The 21,399-nt window shown below is 36.2% G+C and overlaps 1 protein-coding gene across 3 annotated transcripts in view; it reads right to left on the bottom strand.

Annotated features, from left to right (window-relative positions):
• The window catches only part of atrnl1a (attractin-like 1a), a 332,899-nt gene that overhangs the window by 136,703 nt on the left and 174,797 nt on the right, over nt 1-21,399 (bottom strand). For all 3 annotated transcript variants that reach the window (XM_067386115.1, XM_067386114.1, XM_067386113.1), the window contains exon 27: nt 18,849-18,927. In XM_067386115.1, coding sequence (XP_067242216.1) covers nt 18,849-18,927 — 79 coding nt within the window. The remainder of the gene's footprint in view (nt 1-18,848; nt 18,928-21,399) is intronic.

The following is a 21,399-nucleotide window of genomic DNA, read 5'->3' as shown; positions in this document are numbered from 1 at the left end:
GGTGCATAAGTGCATACGGTATGGGCAGCTTGCATGTTTTGGAAGGCACTATGAATGCTGAAAGCCATAAAAAGGTTTTAGAGAAACATATGATCCCCTCCAGATGAAGTCTATTTCAGAGAAGGCCTTGTGTATTTCAGCAGGACAATGAAAAACCACATACTGCAGCTATTACAATAGCATAGCTTTGTTGTAGAAGAGCCGGGGTGCTGAATTGGCCTGCCTGCAGTCTAGATCTTTCACCTATAGAGAACATTTGGCGCATTTTTAAACGAAAGACAACCACAAACTCTTCAGCAGCTGGAAACCTATATCAGGCAAGAATGGGACCAAATTCCAACACCAAAACTCCAGAAACGTATAACTCGTATAACCTCGATGCCCAGACGTCTTCAAACTGTTTTGAAAAGAAGAAGAGATGCTACACCATAGTAAACATGCCCCTGCCCCAACTCTTTTGAGACCTGTAGCAGGCATCAAATTTGAAATGAGCTCATTTTGTGCATGAAATTTTAAAATTTCTGTTTAAACATTTGTTATGTTATCTATGTTCTATTGTGAATAAAATATTGCCTCATGTGATTTGAAAGTCTATTAGATTTCATTTTATTCAAATTTAAAAAACGTCCCAACTTTTCAAGAATTCGGGTTGTATAATAAAAAATAAAAATAACAGTAAAATAAAATAATAATAATAATAATAATAAAAGAAATCAAATAAAATTCACAGAGTGCGCTTTCAAAAATCCAGCAACCTACTGAAAGGTTGGGAGGCTTGTCAAACTACTTGGCAGTAGCTTCCTTTTGAAGCAATCAAAACTATTAAATCATGGACAATTGCATTTTTGGCTGAAGACTGTATCTCTGATTCACTGCACAATTTGTCTTATAAGAAACTCTGTGGTGTGACTAATGAAAAGCAGCTTTGCATCTCAACTCTGTGAACTCTCAAAAGTGTGTGACGATAATGTGTTCAATCTCTGGCTTTCCATACCCTGAAGGACTGGTTAATTTAACAGTGCGCCATTATGACAAAATGGGGCCATTGGACCTGATTCATCGTGTCCATAACCAGTGTAGCTGGAAGCAGGGGACAGGATAGGTTTGAAATGTTTCCTTTTCAAACATAAAAACGCATCACTTATTATGAAAAAAAAAAGATTTATACCACCTGAAGGAGCAAATAAAAGTTAAACTGTCACATGCAAGAACAGGGAACTACCTCTGCATTTATAACCTATACTGTAGGAAAATACAAAAGCATAAAAGTGAATAAAGTAATAGATTCTTAACAGCACAAGACCTGAATCCCACCAGGTCAGAGAAGTGCAGCTTTAATTAGACTATCTCACACAGCAGGAAAAGGTGTAAACAGAGATGTGTGAATATGAGAAGGGTCATCGAACATCCGGCTGGCGTCAGAAGATGATGGATGAGGTGAGTTTGTGGCCAATAAATGCATTCATTACCTCTGAATATTTACTGTATGATTTTCCAAATCAATACATAGCATACACTTGCACCACCGGCCTCTCTTTCTTTCCCTACTTCCTTTCTGCACCTACTCATCATTGCACACACAAACACACAGCTTTGACTTTTTAAATCTGATTTTTCTTTGTCCTTCCCAAACACTCAAACAGCACTGAGGTCTGCATGAACTTGAACTCCTAAACTAGCAAACTGGAGTCTACCAAAAAAAGCTGATCTGGAAAAAAAAAAATAATAATAATACAGTGTTTGTCTCACTGTATACCAAATCAAGTGATTTAGAGCCAAACGACAATGCACTAAAAATTTTTTGACTTTGTGTAATTGTCTGTAGGTAAAAATGTACAAAGGTTAGCACGTTGTGCGTGGGCAAGCCAAATTAAAGTTTATGGTTTATATATCTGCAAACATGGCATTTGGTAAAAAACATAATTCAGCCATTCACAGTATTTGTATGTGTTTGACGTTATGCACGTTATAAATACAATAAGTGCATTACATGTGCACGGTTCTGGCTAGATCTGATTAATTATGTTCTGGCAAAGTTCATGAAGTTAAGATTACCATGATAATGTTCACATGTTATAAAAAGCAAGTGTGGGTGAATATTAAGTAAGCATTTATGCCTGGGTGCCTATATGTTTAGAAGTGTTTTCAGTGTTAACTTGCATGTGGCCAGAACCATGCGCTTTGTAAAATGGCAACAATTACAGTTAATTCAATTGAATTAGATGCAGATCATTGCTTTGTATGGCTGTCAATTATTAACATCTCTCTCTCTCTCTCTCTCTCTCTCTCTCTCTCTCTCTCTCTCTCTCTCTCTCTCTCTCTCTCTATATTTTATATATATATATATATATATATATATATATATATATATATATATATATATACACAACTGTTACATTAACTGAATTTACTTATTTTAAATGCATTACTGCATTTTAATTTATACAGACTGCTCACAAGCACTCAGTGCTTCATCTGAAGGAGATTTGATATCTGCAGTATTATTGGCTCAAAATGGAATACCAGGGCCGATGCTAATCAATTAAATGAGGAGAAATAGTCCTTTATTTTACTTTCCTCCTTCTTAGTTGGTAATAAAACACATATAGGACAAGTAAAATCTAAAAATACTATACATTTTGTTGTCCTGATATGCAAGTATGAAGAAAAAAAAAAAAAACTGCAACTGAGGAACTGCTAAACAGCTCTAATTAGGTGTCTAAATGTATCTCTTTTAAGAGCCTGAATCCAAGTGTGGCTGAGGAAACCCATTTAATGAATCAAAACTGTCATGAAACATGACCTCTGCTCTGACCTCAACAATGGCTTTTCCTTCCTTCTCTTTCAACATCATAGGAGTTGAAAGGGTGTGTAATTCCATAAACCAAGACATTTTAGATTTTTCACTATATTTAGGGTCATATTACTGTCATAAAGATGAGGTGACATTACAAGTATATTAGAGCCATCTGATCTCTCAAGATCATTTCTGTTTTTAAATGGCTATAGAGTACTTGCAAAAAAAAAGCAAGCAACATTCATTGATGGGTTCCTCAGCAAAAAAGTCCATATGACTACTATAGTAAGCCTGTAAATAATTGGTAACACTTTAGTATGGGGAGCACATATTCATATTTAACTATGACCTTTCCCTCAATAAACTCTTAATTTACTGCTTATTAATAGTTAGTATGGTAGTTGTTGTAGCATTTAAGTTCAGGCATTGGGTAGGATTAAGGGATATAGAATAAGGCATTAGTATGTGCTTAATAAGTACTAATAAATAGCTAATATGAAGGCTAATAAACAACTAGCTAAAAGTAAGATTTGTTTCTCATACTGAAGTGTTACTGAAAAAACATTACTAACCTCTGGCAATGTGTCCTTAAGGTTTTTATGCTCCTTGAGCATTTAAGCACAAGTCGAGCTATTTACATTGAGCCACTGCACAGCTCCCATACACAGCAAATCATATACAGTGTTTAGAGAGACACTCTCTTTATGCTCAAGCAGCAACATTACACACTAACTAAAGTTAAAAAAAGTGAAATCGCATTGAACCACCCCTTTAAGGTAGAACCACTGAACTCACATGATCTTTTTGTAAACATGTTTTTAGTAACTTTATGGATCTTGAGAGATTCAGTGGCTTTGCTCTCAATAGAGCCCTCACTGAGCCATCAGATTTCATCAACAATATCTTAATTTGTGTTCCGAAGATGAACGAAGGTCTTATGGGTTTGGAACAACATGAGGGTGAGTACTTAATGACAGAATTTTCATTTTTGGGTGAACTAACCCTTTAACTTCCTAGGAACTGTAAAATACACTCCTCTCTCTTACATTCTCTGGCCCTATATGTTTGCTTGTTCTCTCTTCCTCTGTTTTGCTAGCAGGTGAATAAAGGAAGAAGAGGTACACGGGAGAGGGGAAGTGTCTCAGATCACAGGGGCTCAGTCATTAGCTCTCCTAATTGTCTCTTCCTGGCATGGGGGAGGTTACCACGGCAGCCGTTTCCACAGCAGCTGTCACCACTTGGCGGGAGAATAAGTGGAAACATAGTGTGAGCGAGAGAAGCAGGGGCTCCTGACAACATGATGCTCAGCACTCAAAGAGGGAAACAGAGGGAAGCTTAGAGCCACAAGGCACTGCATGAGAGACAGGATAAGACTAGGAGAAAGTGAATGAGTGAAAGACTAAAACATTTCATGCTTATTCCTTCCCTCTCTGCCTCCATCGCTTTCAACATTATTAATATGGAGCATGGGGCTGGTTCACAGGTAGAGTTCTTACCCATTCTGCTGATCTCTGGATAATGCATGTACAGTATGTGCATAACAACACATTTATTGTACAGCTTTATATGGATAAGGGAAATACGGAAAGCAAAGCTGAACTGCTCCTCCGTAAAAAATGTACAGTGCTGTTATCCTTCACTTGGTTATAAATATTTAATGTTTTCTTTATTACCAATATAATAATAATAATAATAATAATAATTATGCATACCTATTATTATTAACAAAAATCATAACATAAAATAACATTAAATTGATCAGAATAATAAAAAATAATATAATTTATATAATAATGATAATAATAAAATAGTACAAATAATTGATAAAAAACAATTATTACTATTATTAATAGATAATTATGCATAAACAATAATAAAATATAGGAATAATTGATAGCAACAACTATTGTTATATGTTATTATTATTTTGTTATATTACAATATATTATATTGTTTTTATATTATTATTATTATTATTATTAAACAAACAATAAAATAGGAATTATTAACATCATTAATAACAAGAACTATTATTATTATTATTGTCATCATCAATAATAATAATATTATATTATTATTATCAATTATTATCAATGTCATATTATTATTAATATATCAATATTATTGGCAATACTAACAATAAGGTCTCATTTGTTAACATTTGTTAATGTATTGACTAACACAAAATAACAATAAGCAACACATTTGTTGCAGTATTTATTAATCTTTGTTAATGTTAATTAACAAAAATATAGTTGTTTATGTTAGTCCACAGTGAATTAACTAATGTTAACAAATACAACTTTTGATTTTAATGTATTAGTAAATTAGTAAATGTTGAAATTAACAAATAAGATTAATAAATGCAGTAGAAGTTTATTCTTAGTTTATGCTAACTAAAGTTGTTATCCTTATTGTAAAGTGTTACCAGATTATTATTATTAAGACATCTAGGTTTAACTCACCAAAATACGCCCAATATTCTGAGCCAAACATTTCAGTAATCTACAAGCAATGTTCATATAAAAAAATGAGTTTGTTAAAAATGCTGTATTGCACACACAACAAATTCAACAGCAAACGTGCAGAGATTACAGGAGCAATGTTTTTGTCAAGCATTCAGCAAATGTTTTCACATGAGTGCTTTGCAAAAAGCAGATGACAGTAGGAGTACCCAACGGGGTAAAAATGTCACCATGCTGGGGTAAAAGAGCACGATGGATCCTCTGATAACCTCAGTAAGACTTTGATGTATCACAACGCTCAAACACGGGGGAACAAAACGAACAAAACGACAATCCACACGCTTGAACAAGCCGCGGTTAATCTGGTTAAGGCCTGCATTCATGTGCAATTAGTTTCAGTGCTCCATATCGCATGGAAGCATTAATATCCATGCCTGTAGCACTGCTCAATTTGAAGTCATTTAACAGTCAAATCTTTGGAATCGTAATTTGGCCCTCAAGCTGTTCCTGAAGGCAGAGTGCATGTGTCTGTGTGTGAGCGAGTGTGTGTGTGTGTGTGAGTGTGCAAAGAATATACGTCACTTTGTGAGTCATATCATCTGAGGCTCTGCCTACTCACAAAGCTTATGTATTTGCATGTTACAATTGCCACTTTCCACTTTTTAATCTGTGACCAGTCATTCTAAATTCAACATGAAATCAAAATTGTCTTTTCAGTTTTGTAAAGTTTTTTTTACTGCTAGTGATTCATCAGTGCATGTTTTTTTTTTTTTTTAAATGTTCATAGACAGATAACTTTGGAAATGTTTATCAAAATGACTTATTCTTCCTCTGACATGACTTTCCTTCTTCTTTGAATATCCAATTTGACTCAGAAATGCATACAATTACATTAGTAAAATTAATTGCAAATAACAATTCAGACGTACATTAAGGTTTTCTATACACTTCAACTTCTAAATGCCTTATAATTTACTGTATGTTTTGCACAATTACTTTCAATACCATACTTTAAGCAAATGAACTAGAGTACATGAAAAGGAGTGCTTTTAAAAATGTAGATGCTGACATTTATCTCTCATCCACCTGAGCAACATTATCATGCCCCAGGCAATCCAATCATAATACAGTGTGAAATCATTTCTGCTTCATAACAACTCCTTGAGTCCTCCATGTAACCTTCAAAGAACAATCAGAGCACTGATGCTCATACATGCATACAAACCCACAAGTACACACTTGAAATTGAACTGTATGTGTAGAAGCACTCAAAAGCAAAACACAATGTGTTTCTTGTATAAAGGATGTATAATGAGCACAATATGCTCAATGTACACATCGACTCCGTGAATGTCCCTGAGTGACCCAGCAATAGCCTGGGCTTGAACACAATCAAACATCTCTGGAAAAACCTGAAAATGTCTGTCCATCCACCGACGGTCCCCATCCAACCTGACAGAGCTTGAGAGGATCTTAGGAGAAGAATGGCAGGAAATTGTTCAAATGCAGATGTGCATTGTCACAGCTTGTCACATCATACCCAAAAGACTTGAGGCTATATAGGTGCTTTTAATGAGTACTGAGTTAAGGGTTTGAATACTTATAGCGTGGCATATAACAGAGACGTTAAAATTGACGTTCACATAAGTGCCGTCATTCAGGCTGTTCACAATATGTTATAACACGTTTAGGCAGCCTAAAATCATTATGGCTTGACGTAGGCTTGCTGCGAGAGTTGGTGTTGCCGGTGTTCAGCCACAACACCGGTATCATCACTTGCCCACCGCGGCACCGCCACCCACTGTCGTTTTGATTTTTTGTAGTAATAAAAAACATTTAGTTCAGTTAGAAAACAGACACTACAATTAAAAACTGAACGTGCCTGCATAATTCAGTTCAAGCCGAACGAGAGTCGCAGCACAGATCAGCAGCAGATTCAGATTTCACCTCACTCTGCCCATTTCGCCTCACTCTTGACTGACAAGATGACGGCGGAAGATTTGGTTTCTAAGCGAAATGTAAAAGCGCCCATTTAAGCGAGTTTGTCATTGTACCGTTTTGTTGTTGTGTTTTTCTTTAAGAATAATAATGAACCTACCATTCAAGCAATCGCCGCTACCGAATTGGCGTTAATTTGAACGTGAAAGTAAAATGTGCACGGCCGCAAGGGCATTAATAATGGTGCCTGTCCACTGGCGCAGAGCGAGCGTTTTCAGTTAATTCGTATGGAAGCTCAACATCTTGTTTATTATATTAATATGTTTCAGCACATTACAATCATTATATGGCTTGAGTTAAGATAACCTATTTCCTAATGAATTAAACTGTTTGTTATCATACAGAATGAAAGCACGAATGGTATCTGTAGTTCTCTCTGTTTATGTGTGTAGCCTATACATGCGTGCGTGTGTGTATGCGGGGGAGGGGTGAGACGTTTGAAAAATAATAATAAAATAATTCCCAGCGATCATCAAATATTATTTTTGCTTGAAATGCCCATCCCTAGTATGGACTATGAACTGTAGATAAATGTGAAAAAAATCAATTTAAAATGATTTAACAGCAGACAGAAACCTAACAAAAGAATATACATATGCGTATAACTGAGGGTCGTATACAGCATATATGTACCGCTGACTGGTGCTATGAGCTTGTGCATCTCATTCATAGTGAATTTTCTCCTGAAAAACAACATCTGGCACCTCATAGTTTTCTTTTAACAGGTGCTCTCAAGAACATCTAAATGTGGGATGATTTCGGATTTGTTGTAGATCCTTGTAAATCTTGATTGTTTTTTGCCTGACATTTTTTAACCTAAATCTGTGCATATGTGCTTGTTTAACAGTTTGAAAGATAAGAGAAGCATTTACAAAAATTACAAAATGTGAACAAGATGCTGCTGCACACTCTTGTCATACTCTGGAGGTTTCTGTGATGATCCTGCAGTAGCAGAGCTTGGACTGAGGCCAGTGTGAACTCAAGCAATGATGCTGTAGTGACAAGCTCTATCTAACCGCAGATCGCTGCTCCTGTTACACTCTCTACCTCTCAACCTTTGCCCACATGTTCACCTGAGGCAACTGCGGCACTAACACACACAACCCTGACACAACATCAAAAGTCAATCTTTTACTGAGAACAAGCACCTGTTATATTACAGACTGGTTGTGCAGAGGGAATAACTCTGGCTGTCTTATGCATAAAGCATAAGCTCCTCTCTGATATCCACACACCGCAGTGTTTCTCTCTAAATCTCTGCGAGTCCAGGTCACAAGGGAGAGCCAAACCTTTCATACACACATAACAAAGCAAAATCCAAGACCAGAGGCCATGATCAAATCGTCCTTTGTTTATGCATCAACACGACAAGGTGCTATTGAAAAAGGGTTTTCTTAGTCTCACTGAATGCTCTTCAGAGAAGGGTTGAAATTGAGGAAACAATACTGTCTAAGAGAGCCTGTTCTCCCCCTGAACACTTTCATAATATAAACCACAGCTTTCATTTCCTGAATCAGGCCATCCTGAGCTCTGCCATTTATTCTCCACGAGAAGGATCCCAAGGTTCTGATCGCTATCGTTTCCTGATAACTCAAAAGTGGAGAAAACGTTTTAGGCTTGTACCTGGTTATTGCTTAGAAAAGCAATCAAACATGGCTTACTTGATACAGTACATGTAGTACAACAACTGATAATAAAATAAAATAAAACTACCAAAACAAACCCAAGTTTAGGGTACCTTCACAAACAGTGATTTAAAAGTGATGTGATTTTGGGGCCACCAAAAGTCATTTAAATTATGACCCGTTTTCATACAGGTTTCCACAATAGCCTCATCTGCCAGTGGTCAGAAAAACAGATAGTCCCACATTGAACTGGTTGAGCAAGTGTTGCTATGACAAACACAAATAAACAGACAGTGTTTACATATTTTGAGGAAATCAACCTATAAATGGATTTTATTCAAACAAAGAAAAATCATATATAAACAGCCATGTCTAGAGGACTATGTGAACCAGAGGACTATGTGAGATATATGTAAAAAAAAAAAAAAAAATAAAAAAAAAGGGGGTAAATAAGTTTTTTTTTTTTTTTTTTAAAGAAATAAATATTTCATTCAGTAAGGACTAAAGTGACAGAAAAATGTATAGTGTTAGAAAAAAAAATATATATATATATTTCAAAGAAATGCTGTTCTTTTGAACTTTTTTTGCATCAAAGAATCCTGAAAAAAATGAGCATGGTTTAAATGAGCAATATCACACGAGTAGCCGTGCGATATGGCTGTATATCAGCACGCTGTGATTTGTCCGTAGGCACGAGGCCGCAGGCCACAGGCCTGATATACAGCCATATCACACGGCTACGAGTGTGATATTGCGTTTGTACAACAGTTCGACGGCACGAGTGTGTAAATAAATAAGAACAACAACGGAGTGTCTTTAAAACCCTCTTTTGTGCAGCACTACTTCCTTCCGCCACGGATTCAAATCTCAATTTGACAGTTGGACCAAGCCTCCGTTACTAATTCTAAAACGTCACTTCAGAACTAGTAACAAAGGAATGTTGAGTCGCTTAATTGAAACACATTGAATTTTCTACAGTATTAGAGAGAGAGAGAGAGAGAGTAACGTTAGCTATTACCTGTCTGGTATATTGCATTACATTCATTCATCAAGTCGATGTCCATAATATTACATCCTTTAAACAAGCCCGTTTGAATGTCCGCTGAGGTAAGCGATCTTTGTATTTGTCTTTTTTTTTTTTTTCAGCTTTGGGAATTTTCCATAACACCCAGTGCCCAAGGAAGTCGACCGGAAGTTGAAGTCGGCCGGGCGCCGCCATCTTGTAGCAGAACTTCACTTGCGTTAGCATCCCCATTGACTCCCATTCATTTTGGCGTCACTTTGGCAGTGAATAACTTTACATCTGAGGCGTTTAAAGACTTCATTTGTCCATTATTTATTTCCAAAGATACACGACAATGTATAAAGGGCTCCATTACCTTCTATGTTACATTATGGCCCCGTAGAAACAGTTTTTGTAAAAATAAGCTAACGATTGCGTCATAACCACTCGACTCTCTGTCGCACAGTAGAGAAATTACAGACAGGAGGAGAAGCTCGCAGACAATCGGGAAGATTATCTTAATATGGCGTACTGGCGTTACATTTTAAAATACTATACAAAATAATTAATCAGAATACTTACTCCTGCTCACTCACGCCAAAGAACTCCCCGCTCAAGCTCACCGTCTCTGCAAGATGGCAGTTTGCACGCACAGCTACTAGAAGATTTACATCTGTCAGACAGGTTGCGGACGTCATCAAGCTTAGTGTGAGTCTGCGCGTCAGAAAGGGAAGTGCTAAAAATTGCTAAAAATGGGCTTCACTTGACTCAATTGAGTTCCAATGGGGTCGCTGTGTCCATTTCTTTTACTGTCTATGATAACACCACAGCGCTAAAACAACTTCCTTTTGAAAAAGTTCCTTTCAATTTAAAAGTCTCTTGTGACTCCCTGACTAATTCTCCTGTAAAGTTTGCCGCCATCTAATGGCGTATTAATGTAATGTTCACTCAATCCATATTACTTAATGGAAATATTTATATAAAATAATATTTATTGAACACCATATAAGCACAATTGTACAGTTCAGTCAAACATGAAGCACTAGTTATTAAAAAAAAAAATAGGTCACCATTTACGCTGGTATGTGGGTTTTACAAATATTTAACAAATGAAAATGATTTTAAAGAGCTTGTGACAAAACCTACTAACTCCATTGGATCCTCAAACTGTCAATCAAGCCACATTAATCCGCCTCGCCTCGTGAATGAAGTGCGCACGCAGTTTGGACATCTCTGTGCAATGCAAAGGTAAATAACGTTAAAAGATCTGATGTTTGAAAAAAAAAAATGTAAAGCGTTTTCTTTACTCAAAAAAACATATGTTTATAAAGTTTAATGTTTAACATATTTGAAGCAGAGAAGAGTCTGATATGTCCCGTCTAGTTGTAGTCAATGTGCTATATGTAACGTGATGTTTATTATTATCAAATTTAATATAGCACAATTCGACTTGCTCTGTAACAAATAATAGATTAATAAGACCAAAGATTGCCCGTTCTATGTAAATTGAATTATGTCTCGTGTTTAACCACTATAAGAGCCAGCGGCAAATCCCAGAGTCACTGGCCGAGATGAAGCTGTTCTCGGCGGTTACAGAATCACTGAACGGCCGCTGACGCACTCAAGCTCGCATCTCCGAAAACGCCAAAACAAATTGTAAAATAGGCGCTGTTATTAAATATGAGTCACATATTTCAGGTCTAAACAACTACATTCTCGCCTAAAAAACTATTAAAACTACAGTTCGTGGTACAAGAAGTAGTATTTGTAAAAATTACGGTTGATTTGATCGGCCGCCATGACGGTCACTTCAAGCGGAGTGATACAAACGGTGAAAAGGCAGAAGGAGTGCTGTTATCACTGAAATATCGCATGGCTATCAGCCAATCAGATTCGAGAACCAGACAGAACTGTTGTATAAAAAAATATATTATATCATAAATAAATCAGCATATTACAAGAATTTCTGAAGGATCACGTGACACCGCAGACTTGATGCTGAAAATTCAGCTTTGTCATCAGAGGAAAAAAATACATTTTAAAATATATTAAAATATAAAAGTTATTTCAAATAGTAATAATATTTTACAATTTTACTATATTTTTAATAAATAAATAAGGCCTTTGTGAGAATAAGAGAGTTATTTTAAAAGCATTAAAATCGTACCAACCCAAAAACTTTTAAATGGTAGTGTAGTCAAACCAAAAATTATTCAGACATGTTTTAGATATTTTTACTATTGGGTGCAGGACACTGTAGTTAATTTATGTAAGCGAGTAAACTGTGACATATTATACCCAAAACTTCTTCATACAGTGGACTACCAGTAAAACTGATAAAAATGTATTCAGACATTTTGACCTGACCATGTTTTGCTTAAGTGTTATCTGACATAATTAAGATTTTTTTTTCCGACACAGTTTAACTCTGAGATCTTGTCATATTTTACTACCATTTTTTTTTAACTATAGTGAATAAACTGTATTAATGAAATAAATGTTCAAGGTGTCTGAATAAATTTTGGTTTGACTATATATTCTTACCAGTAGTTAAAAAAACAACAACAACAACAACAACAACAAAACCTTTGAAATTGTTTTGAATCTTTGAGTTCTGAGAAGTGCATCAATCTGCCCTGCTGTGATGGTGACTGCTATGTTTTTTTATGAAGCATTTTATCTATTATAGATTGTTTCTAAACCACCGACAGTGCATGTTGATGCTGAAAATTATTCAATTGGGGCAAATGCAGCATTTAAATTTTTTATCGATGACTCTTTTGTTTCTTTGAATCCGCAGTGCTCTATGCTGACTGAGAGAAGGCTAACGTTTATACTGCTCACTAAGCAAATGTGTAATTGAGAAGACAGCTCTGTTCCCATCTTCTATCTAAGTCTTCTCTCTGTCATCTGCAAATCTCCTCTTTCAGGTTAAGGAGGCTGAAAATAGAAGAAATAAGTTGATATTTGCTAAATAGGATGTGCCCATTATGCCTAAAGAGAAGTGCACAAAGAAAGACATTGCATAAGAGGTAAGAAAGAGCAACAAAATGGATTTGTATGTTTCTTGAAAAGTATATATTGAACTTTATTATATTAATCATAGATTTATTCATTCTAAACATCTGAAAATCGCAGCAAATTATTGATAATACATAGTGCATAGTTATTGATTTTAAGTTGGATCTATCTTCTGTTTATCACAATAAACAACCGTTGTTGATGAGGGTTTGAGCTGAACTTTGCAAGAAGGTCTCCAGGAACAGGACTGGGCACCTCAAATAATAAAATAATACATTAAAAAATACAAAAAAAAAATTGCATTAAACTGATGTAAATGATTAGAGAGATGGACTACACAAAAGAATAAAGGTGATTACAGACAACATTGGTTTACTTGTTCACATAAGAAACCAATCAGATACAAGCCTGAGCCATCAATCACAATGACACCGCAGATCTCATCTTTGTTCTGCTATATAAAATATACACCTCCAGAGACAGAGTGTGCCAACAGTTAAAATAAAGCCAATTAAAGCCACATTTAATTCAACACAGGTACCTAGACCTGTGCTTAAATGATCTCAGACACCATTTTGAGACATTCTCAGTAGAGTCCTTGTCTTGTCCCAGGGAGCTAAAAGCAGAGGGTGAGACAGATTTTGCTGCTTTGAAGATTGATGTTGGTGTTTAAGACGCCTCTGAAAAGCAGACAAGACCTTCGGGCTAATCTAGCCTTAGATGATAAAGACGCTCACCTGCTCGGAGCTGATAGCATGGCACTGCAAGCCAACACTGTAAAGAGCAGCCACCTCTCTAGGTAGCAATATTGAGACTTCAACATCCTCATTTCAGATGCCAGAGATGACCATCTTTTAAGACCTTATATAACCTTGAGTCAAAGTTTTCGCAAATGTGTACAGTGGCACTCAATCAGTGCTTTCCCAGGGATGTTTGATGGAGATAATACAAGGTTAATATTTGGGTTGGCTTATGTGTGCCTTTTCAGGATAAAAACATTACGGAGAGATTTGCATTTTCCGAGAAATTCATCACAAAACTGAACTGTAACTGAATAATAATGGAATTCAATGTCATGATGGTGAATTCATGTGATATAAGATGATTTTTACACTGTGTAATAGGCCAGATAAAGACACGCTGTTTGCTATTCTGACAAAAAGAACAAAGTATAATAATAAAATGTGAATCATCATAATTTTATCAAAACTTCTAAATATTTAATAATGAAAATTATTTAAATAAATAAAACCCTTAAATATATGCTAATCCAAGTCTGGACTATCTTGTTCAAAATAATTAATTCCTGTAACAGGGAATTATACCAATTACCATACTGTGGCAGAAAGGTCAAATAAACACACCCACTTTAAGCCTCAAAACAACCTGGTATTTATTAAATTAGCATCAATTCATTGTACTCTGTGCAGGCGTATTGGGGTTTGGCTGATAGGCGTGGAATGAGCCACCATCAAATGATAAAATTAGCCAACATCTGGCTGACAGGGGACGCAGTGTGTTTACAACTGAACAGGCGACAAGAAGGCAGTTGGGAATAATCCTCATTTGGTGGTGGTGGTGGAGGGGGGCTGTAACGCTCTACAATCAACTAGAAAATATAGTACATGTTTAATATGACCAGACTAAGTATATTTAACAATCACGTCACTTGGTGTTCAGTTTCACCATGTTTGTCTGGGCCAGTGACAGCTTGTATTAACCAACGCATGAATTATAGAGTAAAAAAAGCATGAAAAAGTTAAACACGTAACGTCTTTTTTTGTTTATTTATACATTTATGGCAAGACAACAGCAAAACTTAATGAGGTTAGTTGTCAAAATACGGCTAAATTCCTGTCTGCTGGGGGGAGACCCTATTAGGAGATTCATAGACATCTGTACAAGACGTCTTGTGCATCATCATTAGAATTTCAAAGTGGTTTTGATTGTTTGATCTCATATCCAGAAATTATTGTTGGGAGAGTAATTATCATAAACCCAGTTCTAAATTTGTTTTCCACACTCTCGGTTATGATCCATAATTAACTATACTGGAGAGACTACATTATTTCTCCCTTTTTCGGATGAGGAATCAGAATGGAATTTCTCCCCCTTGGGAGTTTATGGATTTTAAGTGCCAGCGCAAAAAAAACAAAAACTTTTTTTTTTCCCCCACCGCGCAGCTACGCTATATATTACTTCCATTCGTGTGCCGACAGACTAAGACCGATATCCCCTTGATCGCAGCTGCAAAGAAATTATATTACATTTGGTGGAATGAAATGAAAATCCCCCCTCCCCCCCTCAATGTTTTGCACTTTAGAAAGAAGGAGGAACGAAATAATGAATTAGGCCCATTTGAGGATATTGACTGATTCCCTGAGTGCTCACGGCGCCGTCCGTCCGTAATCTATCTCCGAAATAATCATTCATGCTCTAAATACATCAGAGAGAGAGGATCATAAAAAATACACCATTCAGCTCCATTGATTTGCATTGTTAATTTCCCACTTGATGGCTTCAGAGAGAGGGAGTGATGAAGGGGCCGCAATGGTGGGCTTAAAGTATCCAACGCGGCAAATCACAAGATAGCCGCTGTCAGCAATGAGGCTTGACAATGAGGCAACACAATTAAGCAGCAGTGGGGAGTGGAGTGATGCGGCTCTCAATAAAACTTCTGTGAGATCACAACTTATCAGCCTCCACATAACCATAAAAGCATGGCAGAGATAAAGCCCGTGCTAACAGATCTTTATCAGATGCTACAGCCGGCAAAAAGCGATTTGGCTGTTTACGGATGTGACTGGTGTGGTGTGGGACAGATACTGCTGGATCTGACATCATCACTGCCTGACACCTGAGCTCTGTTGAGTTGGACGGAATGTGAAAAATGACTGTGGATGTGTGCAGCAGAAAGAGGTTCGGCGGAACTACAGCAGCAACAGTGGGGCTTGGCCGATATGTGACAGACATCATAAATAATGTAGACATATCAGCTAACTAAGATCTGGACACAGGGAAATACACAATGCACACAAAAACAAACACATACAGCTTCCAGTGTAAAAATTGTAGAAATTGAAAAGATTGCAGAATAAGAATACTAGCCAAATGCCCATTCCTACTTTCTCTACTACAGAAAAATTCAAAATTGAAGACTGGTTCTCTTATGATTTATTTATTTAATTTTATTTAACTTGCCACACCCACAGAAGTTGAACTGCCTGCCCTGCAGCCTGGTAAGGTAACTTAGGAGTGAGGAATAAGAATAATTTGCAAGGGATAGTGAGAACGACAGGAAAAATAATAGGACGCCAGCAAGCACAGCTTGATAAACTGTATTTACTGGCAAAACACAGAAGAGAAATAAGGGTTGTATTTGACTCCACACACCCACTTAACTCAGAATCTGTAATGCTTCCATCTGGAAGAAGTTATAAGGTCCCCAAATATCTTCGAAAGGTGTATAAACATTCCTTTATACCAGTGGCAATTAGAATAATAAATGAAGGGTAAGCAATTCCTTGTGAGAATAACTTTTAAATTGACATTTTGTATGTGTATAACTTGTGTATTGTGTATGGTGTATAACGTTTTTTTTTTTTTTTTTTTTAATGCAAAGTCAAAGGATTTTTTCTACATTGGTGGACAAATTTCAAATCAATCAACTGCAATTTGAATTACATGAAGTTGAATTTACTGAATTACAATTCAAAGTATTTCAACAGGCATTGTGAGAAACAAAGTGTTCTTCCACCCTAGTTAATAATTTTGTTAAATATAAAAATAAAGCACAAACTTCTGTAGGTGATATTTCAATCACATCTTTTTTTTTTTTGTTTGTTTTGTATGTCAAGTCACCATTCAGTTTGTCTTGACAAACCTTTCTTTTCTAGTTACAAATTATGCTTATTTCTTTAAATTTAAGCATGTTTCACTATAATGTTTTACTGTACTGTAATGTTTTATTCAAGCTTCATGCCTTTTTTATATCAAGTTTCATAAAGCAATTTAAAAATAATAATAAAAAAAAAAAAACTGGCAAAGACTTTGTCGGGATCGGATTCAGAATCCGATAGTATATAGAGTATATAGAGTCTATCAACACCCCCAAAGTTTGCACAGCCCTAAACCTCTTTTCAGTGGGTAACATTAGGCTGTTTTGATTTATATGCTGTTAAATATTTTTTAAGATTACTTTAAGCAATGCTGCTTGTTTGTGGTTCATAGCTTTTTTTTTTTTTTTTGGATCCAGAGATTTTGTACTATTTCAGAAGATGCATAACAGCGCCCCCTACTTATAACAGTGAAAACATGTATTGCCGGAAAAACTCATCAATGGCGGGAAAAAAGATAATTGAGTTGTAAATAGTGCACAACCCAGCCACAAATAAATCAGTGTCAGGTGGCCACATTTGGCCAATGCATCGCATCTTGCTGTTTTATTCAGCGCCTCGCACCATGAATGCTGCATTTTTAAAGTGCTGTCAATTTGAAAGGAACACTTTTAAAAAGTGTCTCTCAAAAAAATATATAAAAGTCTCAAAACCCATGCATTCTGTCCCATTCAGTTGCGCTCCATCTAGCTCTCTGAAAGGAAGAATGTGCCTTGTGTGAACGTCCTGTAATACAGCTCAGACCATTTAGTGCTGACCTGAACTGAATGTCACCATGAACAGTGTTGGCACAAATTGCTGTCTGAAGAATAAACTTGCAGAGGTGTCACCGAAGAAAATGGTGTAAAAATGAAAATGACATGTACAGTATAGCATTTACTGAATTTCGTCTAGTGTGAAGTGTTTTGAAAATGTATTGTAATGTTGTATTGTTTTCATGATCAGGGCTGTCACTGCAGAGGACTCAGATTCTCATGCCAAACCCTACATTGAAGTACACAACACTCTAAATTAAATTTATTATTTACTGTAGCTTTCTATTTCTCTGATCAAAATTTCTTTTCAGGCACTGAATGAAGTGCAAATCTTGTTTGTTTGTATTTGTTTTGTTTGTTTTTTATTTGGTTTAAACTATTCCATTATCTAAGTGCTCATTCTACAAGTAGATATTTGATGAAAAGGAAAACAGCAACTGTGACAGCCATCGCTGAAAACAGCACGCATTTAACTCCAATAAACCCACACTTACAGCTCTCGACATGCTTTCAACTACAGTGGCCTCGATTATTGTATTGATTATAAAATGCTCGATGGCAACTCGTTTGCAAATTCCGATTTGCATTTATGTAGCCTCTAAAATGACACAAACGAAGAAATAAATAGAGAGAAAGAAAGCGAGAGATGAGGGAGAAGGTGGCATCTGTTGGGGCTTTTAGACAGATAAATCACACTAATCCATCCCTTTTACATGAGCCCCCGTCAGGGTTAATTGGTTTGTGAAGATGGGTAATGAAGGAAAATGGCGGTGTTTATTGTTGCGCCTCTCTCATTAAAAGGAGGCAGTTCGGCTGGCATGCGTGTGACATTTACGCACCCATCAGACACGGGGAGGAATGCGTAATAAAATGAGCAACTTTACCCAGTGTCTTCCCATCTAAGCACAGTAACGCCACATGACAGTGAGTTTCATAAACTATAATGAGGTTAAAGTCATAAGACGGTTTACAAAGATCAACCATACCCAGGAGCATCATGGGAGGTCACATATGGTAAAAGCAATAACATCCTTGCTAATACAAACCTATAAATGCAAATGCATATGGGCACTCAAACACATTAAAGCTAAAGTGTGTCATTTCTGCCTTCCATTGATTGCACAAAAATCGAACTGAAAGTCCCGCCCCAAATTGTTTGAGCCATAGTATTAAACACTTCAGCTTTAAACCTGAAATCATGGGCGACATATAAAGAAACCGCAGGCAATAGCCAATACAAGTATGGACATGCCAATGAGCACAGGAAGTGCTATTGTGCAGATGTTACCTCTCTCCTGCGTGATGCCCAGCACGTCTGTTTGACTTTCCAAACCACAGCAGCAACCAGCAGCAAGGACAGGAAACAGCTGGAGACAAGACACATGGAAAATCAATAGATCATTCAATCAAATAAGATTCATGAGTTCATAATTGCAATTGTGGATAACATTCCACTAACCTTCTAGGATGGACTGAGAACAGCTGTTACATATTTGTATTTCAATCACACAATCAATGATAAACAAGTTCATCCAGCATGAAAGAATCAATGCCGAATGGAACAGACTGTTACGTCAATCATTTACGCAATATCGTCCGGTGTAGTGAAAAACAAGCACATCTGCACTCCAACAGGTCCGATTTCCTCTCGCACACATACACAGACTGCTCAATGGCTATTTTCAGCAATCTAGACAATGTGTGAGGTTATAGAAAGTCGACCTTGAGGAGAAATGGTTGGTGTGAAAGCACATATAAAAGAAGAAAACCCTCTTTGTGTTTTACTTACAATTGGCAGAAGGTGACAAATGCATGGAACTAAAGTAAAGGAAAAAGCATTCGGAGGTGGTCATACACAATCCATTTTGTTGTCGTTGTTGTATTTTATCCCAGGTTCACGGCCAGCACCTGTTGCTGAAGTATGACAAAGCACTGGTGAACAAAATAACAATATAAGTCTAAGGTGTCCCCTGAATGTGTCTGTGAAGTTTCAGTTCAAAATACCCCATAGATTTGTTTTAATTCTTTTTTTTAACTGCCTATTTTGGGGCATAATTAAATATGAGCCGATTTATGCTGTGCGGCCCCTTTAAATCTCGTGCTCGCCGCCCACGGAGCTCGCGCTTGCCTTAAACAGTGCCTAAACAAAGTTTACACTGCTAATATAACCCTCAAATGGATCTTTACAAAGTGTTCGTCATGTATGCGGCATGCATGCGTCGGATTATGTGAGTATTGTATATTGTTTATATTGTTTACATTTGATTCTGAATGAATTTGAGGCTGTGCTCTGTGGCTAACGGCTAATGCTACACTGTTGGAGAGATTTATAAAAAAATGAAGTTGTGTTTATGAATTATACAGACTGCAAGTGTTTAATAATGAAAATAGCAACGGCTCTTGTCTCTGTGAAAACAGTAAGAAACGATGGTAACTTTAACCACATTTAACAGTACATTAGCATCATGCTAATGAAACATTTAGAAAGACAATTTACAAATATCACTAAAAATATCATGATATCATGGATCATGTCAGTTATTATTGCTCCATCTGCCATTTTTCGCTATTGTCCTTGCTTGCTTACCTAGTCTGTTGATTCACCTGTGCAGATCCAGACGTTACTGGCTACCCTTGTCTAATGCCTTTCATAATGTTGGGAACATGGGCTGGCATATGCAAATATTGGGGGCGAAAACCCCGACTGTAATGTAACAGCCGGTGTTATGTTGAGATTCGCCTGTTCTTCGGAGGTCTTTTGAAGAAATGAGATTTATATAAGAAGGAGGAAACAATGGAGTTTGAGACTCACTGTATGTCATTTCCATGTACTGAACTCTTGTTATTTGACTATGCTAAGACAAGTTAAATTTTTCATTCGAGGGCACCTTTAAGACAATCACCTCTAAGACCTATGAGTGCTTGATTTTGTAACAAAATTGTGTTGAGGTACTGTGACATTTATGTGGACTGTGAGCAACCAGTTTGTTGCATAGTTGTAATTATCCATAATGCCAAAAAAATCAACTACAAAAGCATGTCAATAAATAAAATAAAAAAAATAAAATAAAATAAAAATATCAATATTGGTGTATGTTCTGGCAGAACTCTGCCATATGTAATTTTGTATTATTATTACTATTATTATTATTATCTTTTCATTTTTCAATTATCTTTCATTTTTATTTTTTTAAAAACTAATTTAAAAGGAGTCTTGACGAAGTTTTTTTTTTTTTTTATTATTATTATTATTTTAATATGTTTCTTTAGGATCACTTATAATGTATAATGTTAATACAGTTTTTTGCACAAATAAACATATATATATATATATATATATATATATATATATATAGGAAAAATAATTATTTTAAACTCTATTTTTACCTCTGTCTGAAATTATTCATTTTTAGAGGCAGCTCCTTTAAGGCTTGTGTAGACGGCCACTGTTATGATGGCTAACATCATTGCATAGGAAACACCATCAACACCCACTCGCTACTGTATGCGAGTAAGTGTTTTGAAAACATTATCCACATAAAACCTTCATTTACAGAGAAAGCATTATTAAATAATTTACTTGTGATGTAGCTGCAGTCAGATCCAATTAAATTGACTGCTTCATCTGTCAACAAAAGTTTCTTTGTCAACTCTCTATTATACTGTGCCTCGCTTACAAAACAATCTGCAGTCAAATTCTCCAAACAAACATATAATCCTCTGACACGAACCATGATGCCATTAAAAATTAACCATCCATTTGTTCCTCATGTTGGTATTCTTCTGAAGTCTCCACAGAAATGAGCAAATTAGCTGTTTAAACAGGATGTGTTACTTTA

The sequence above is a fragment of the Chanodichthys erythropterus genome, chromosome 5 (genome assembly GCF_024489055.1).
Source record: "Chanodichthys erythropterus isolate Z2021 chromosome 5, ASM2448905v1, whole genome shotgun sequence".
NCBI lineage: Eukaryota > Metazoa > Chordata > Actinopteri > Cypriniformes > Xenocyprididae > Chanodichthys > Chanodichthys erythropterus.
The sequence above is the reverse complement of the archived record's forward strand: the minus strand, read 5'-3'. Positions and strand labels throughout refer to the sequence as shown.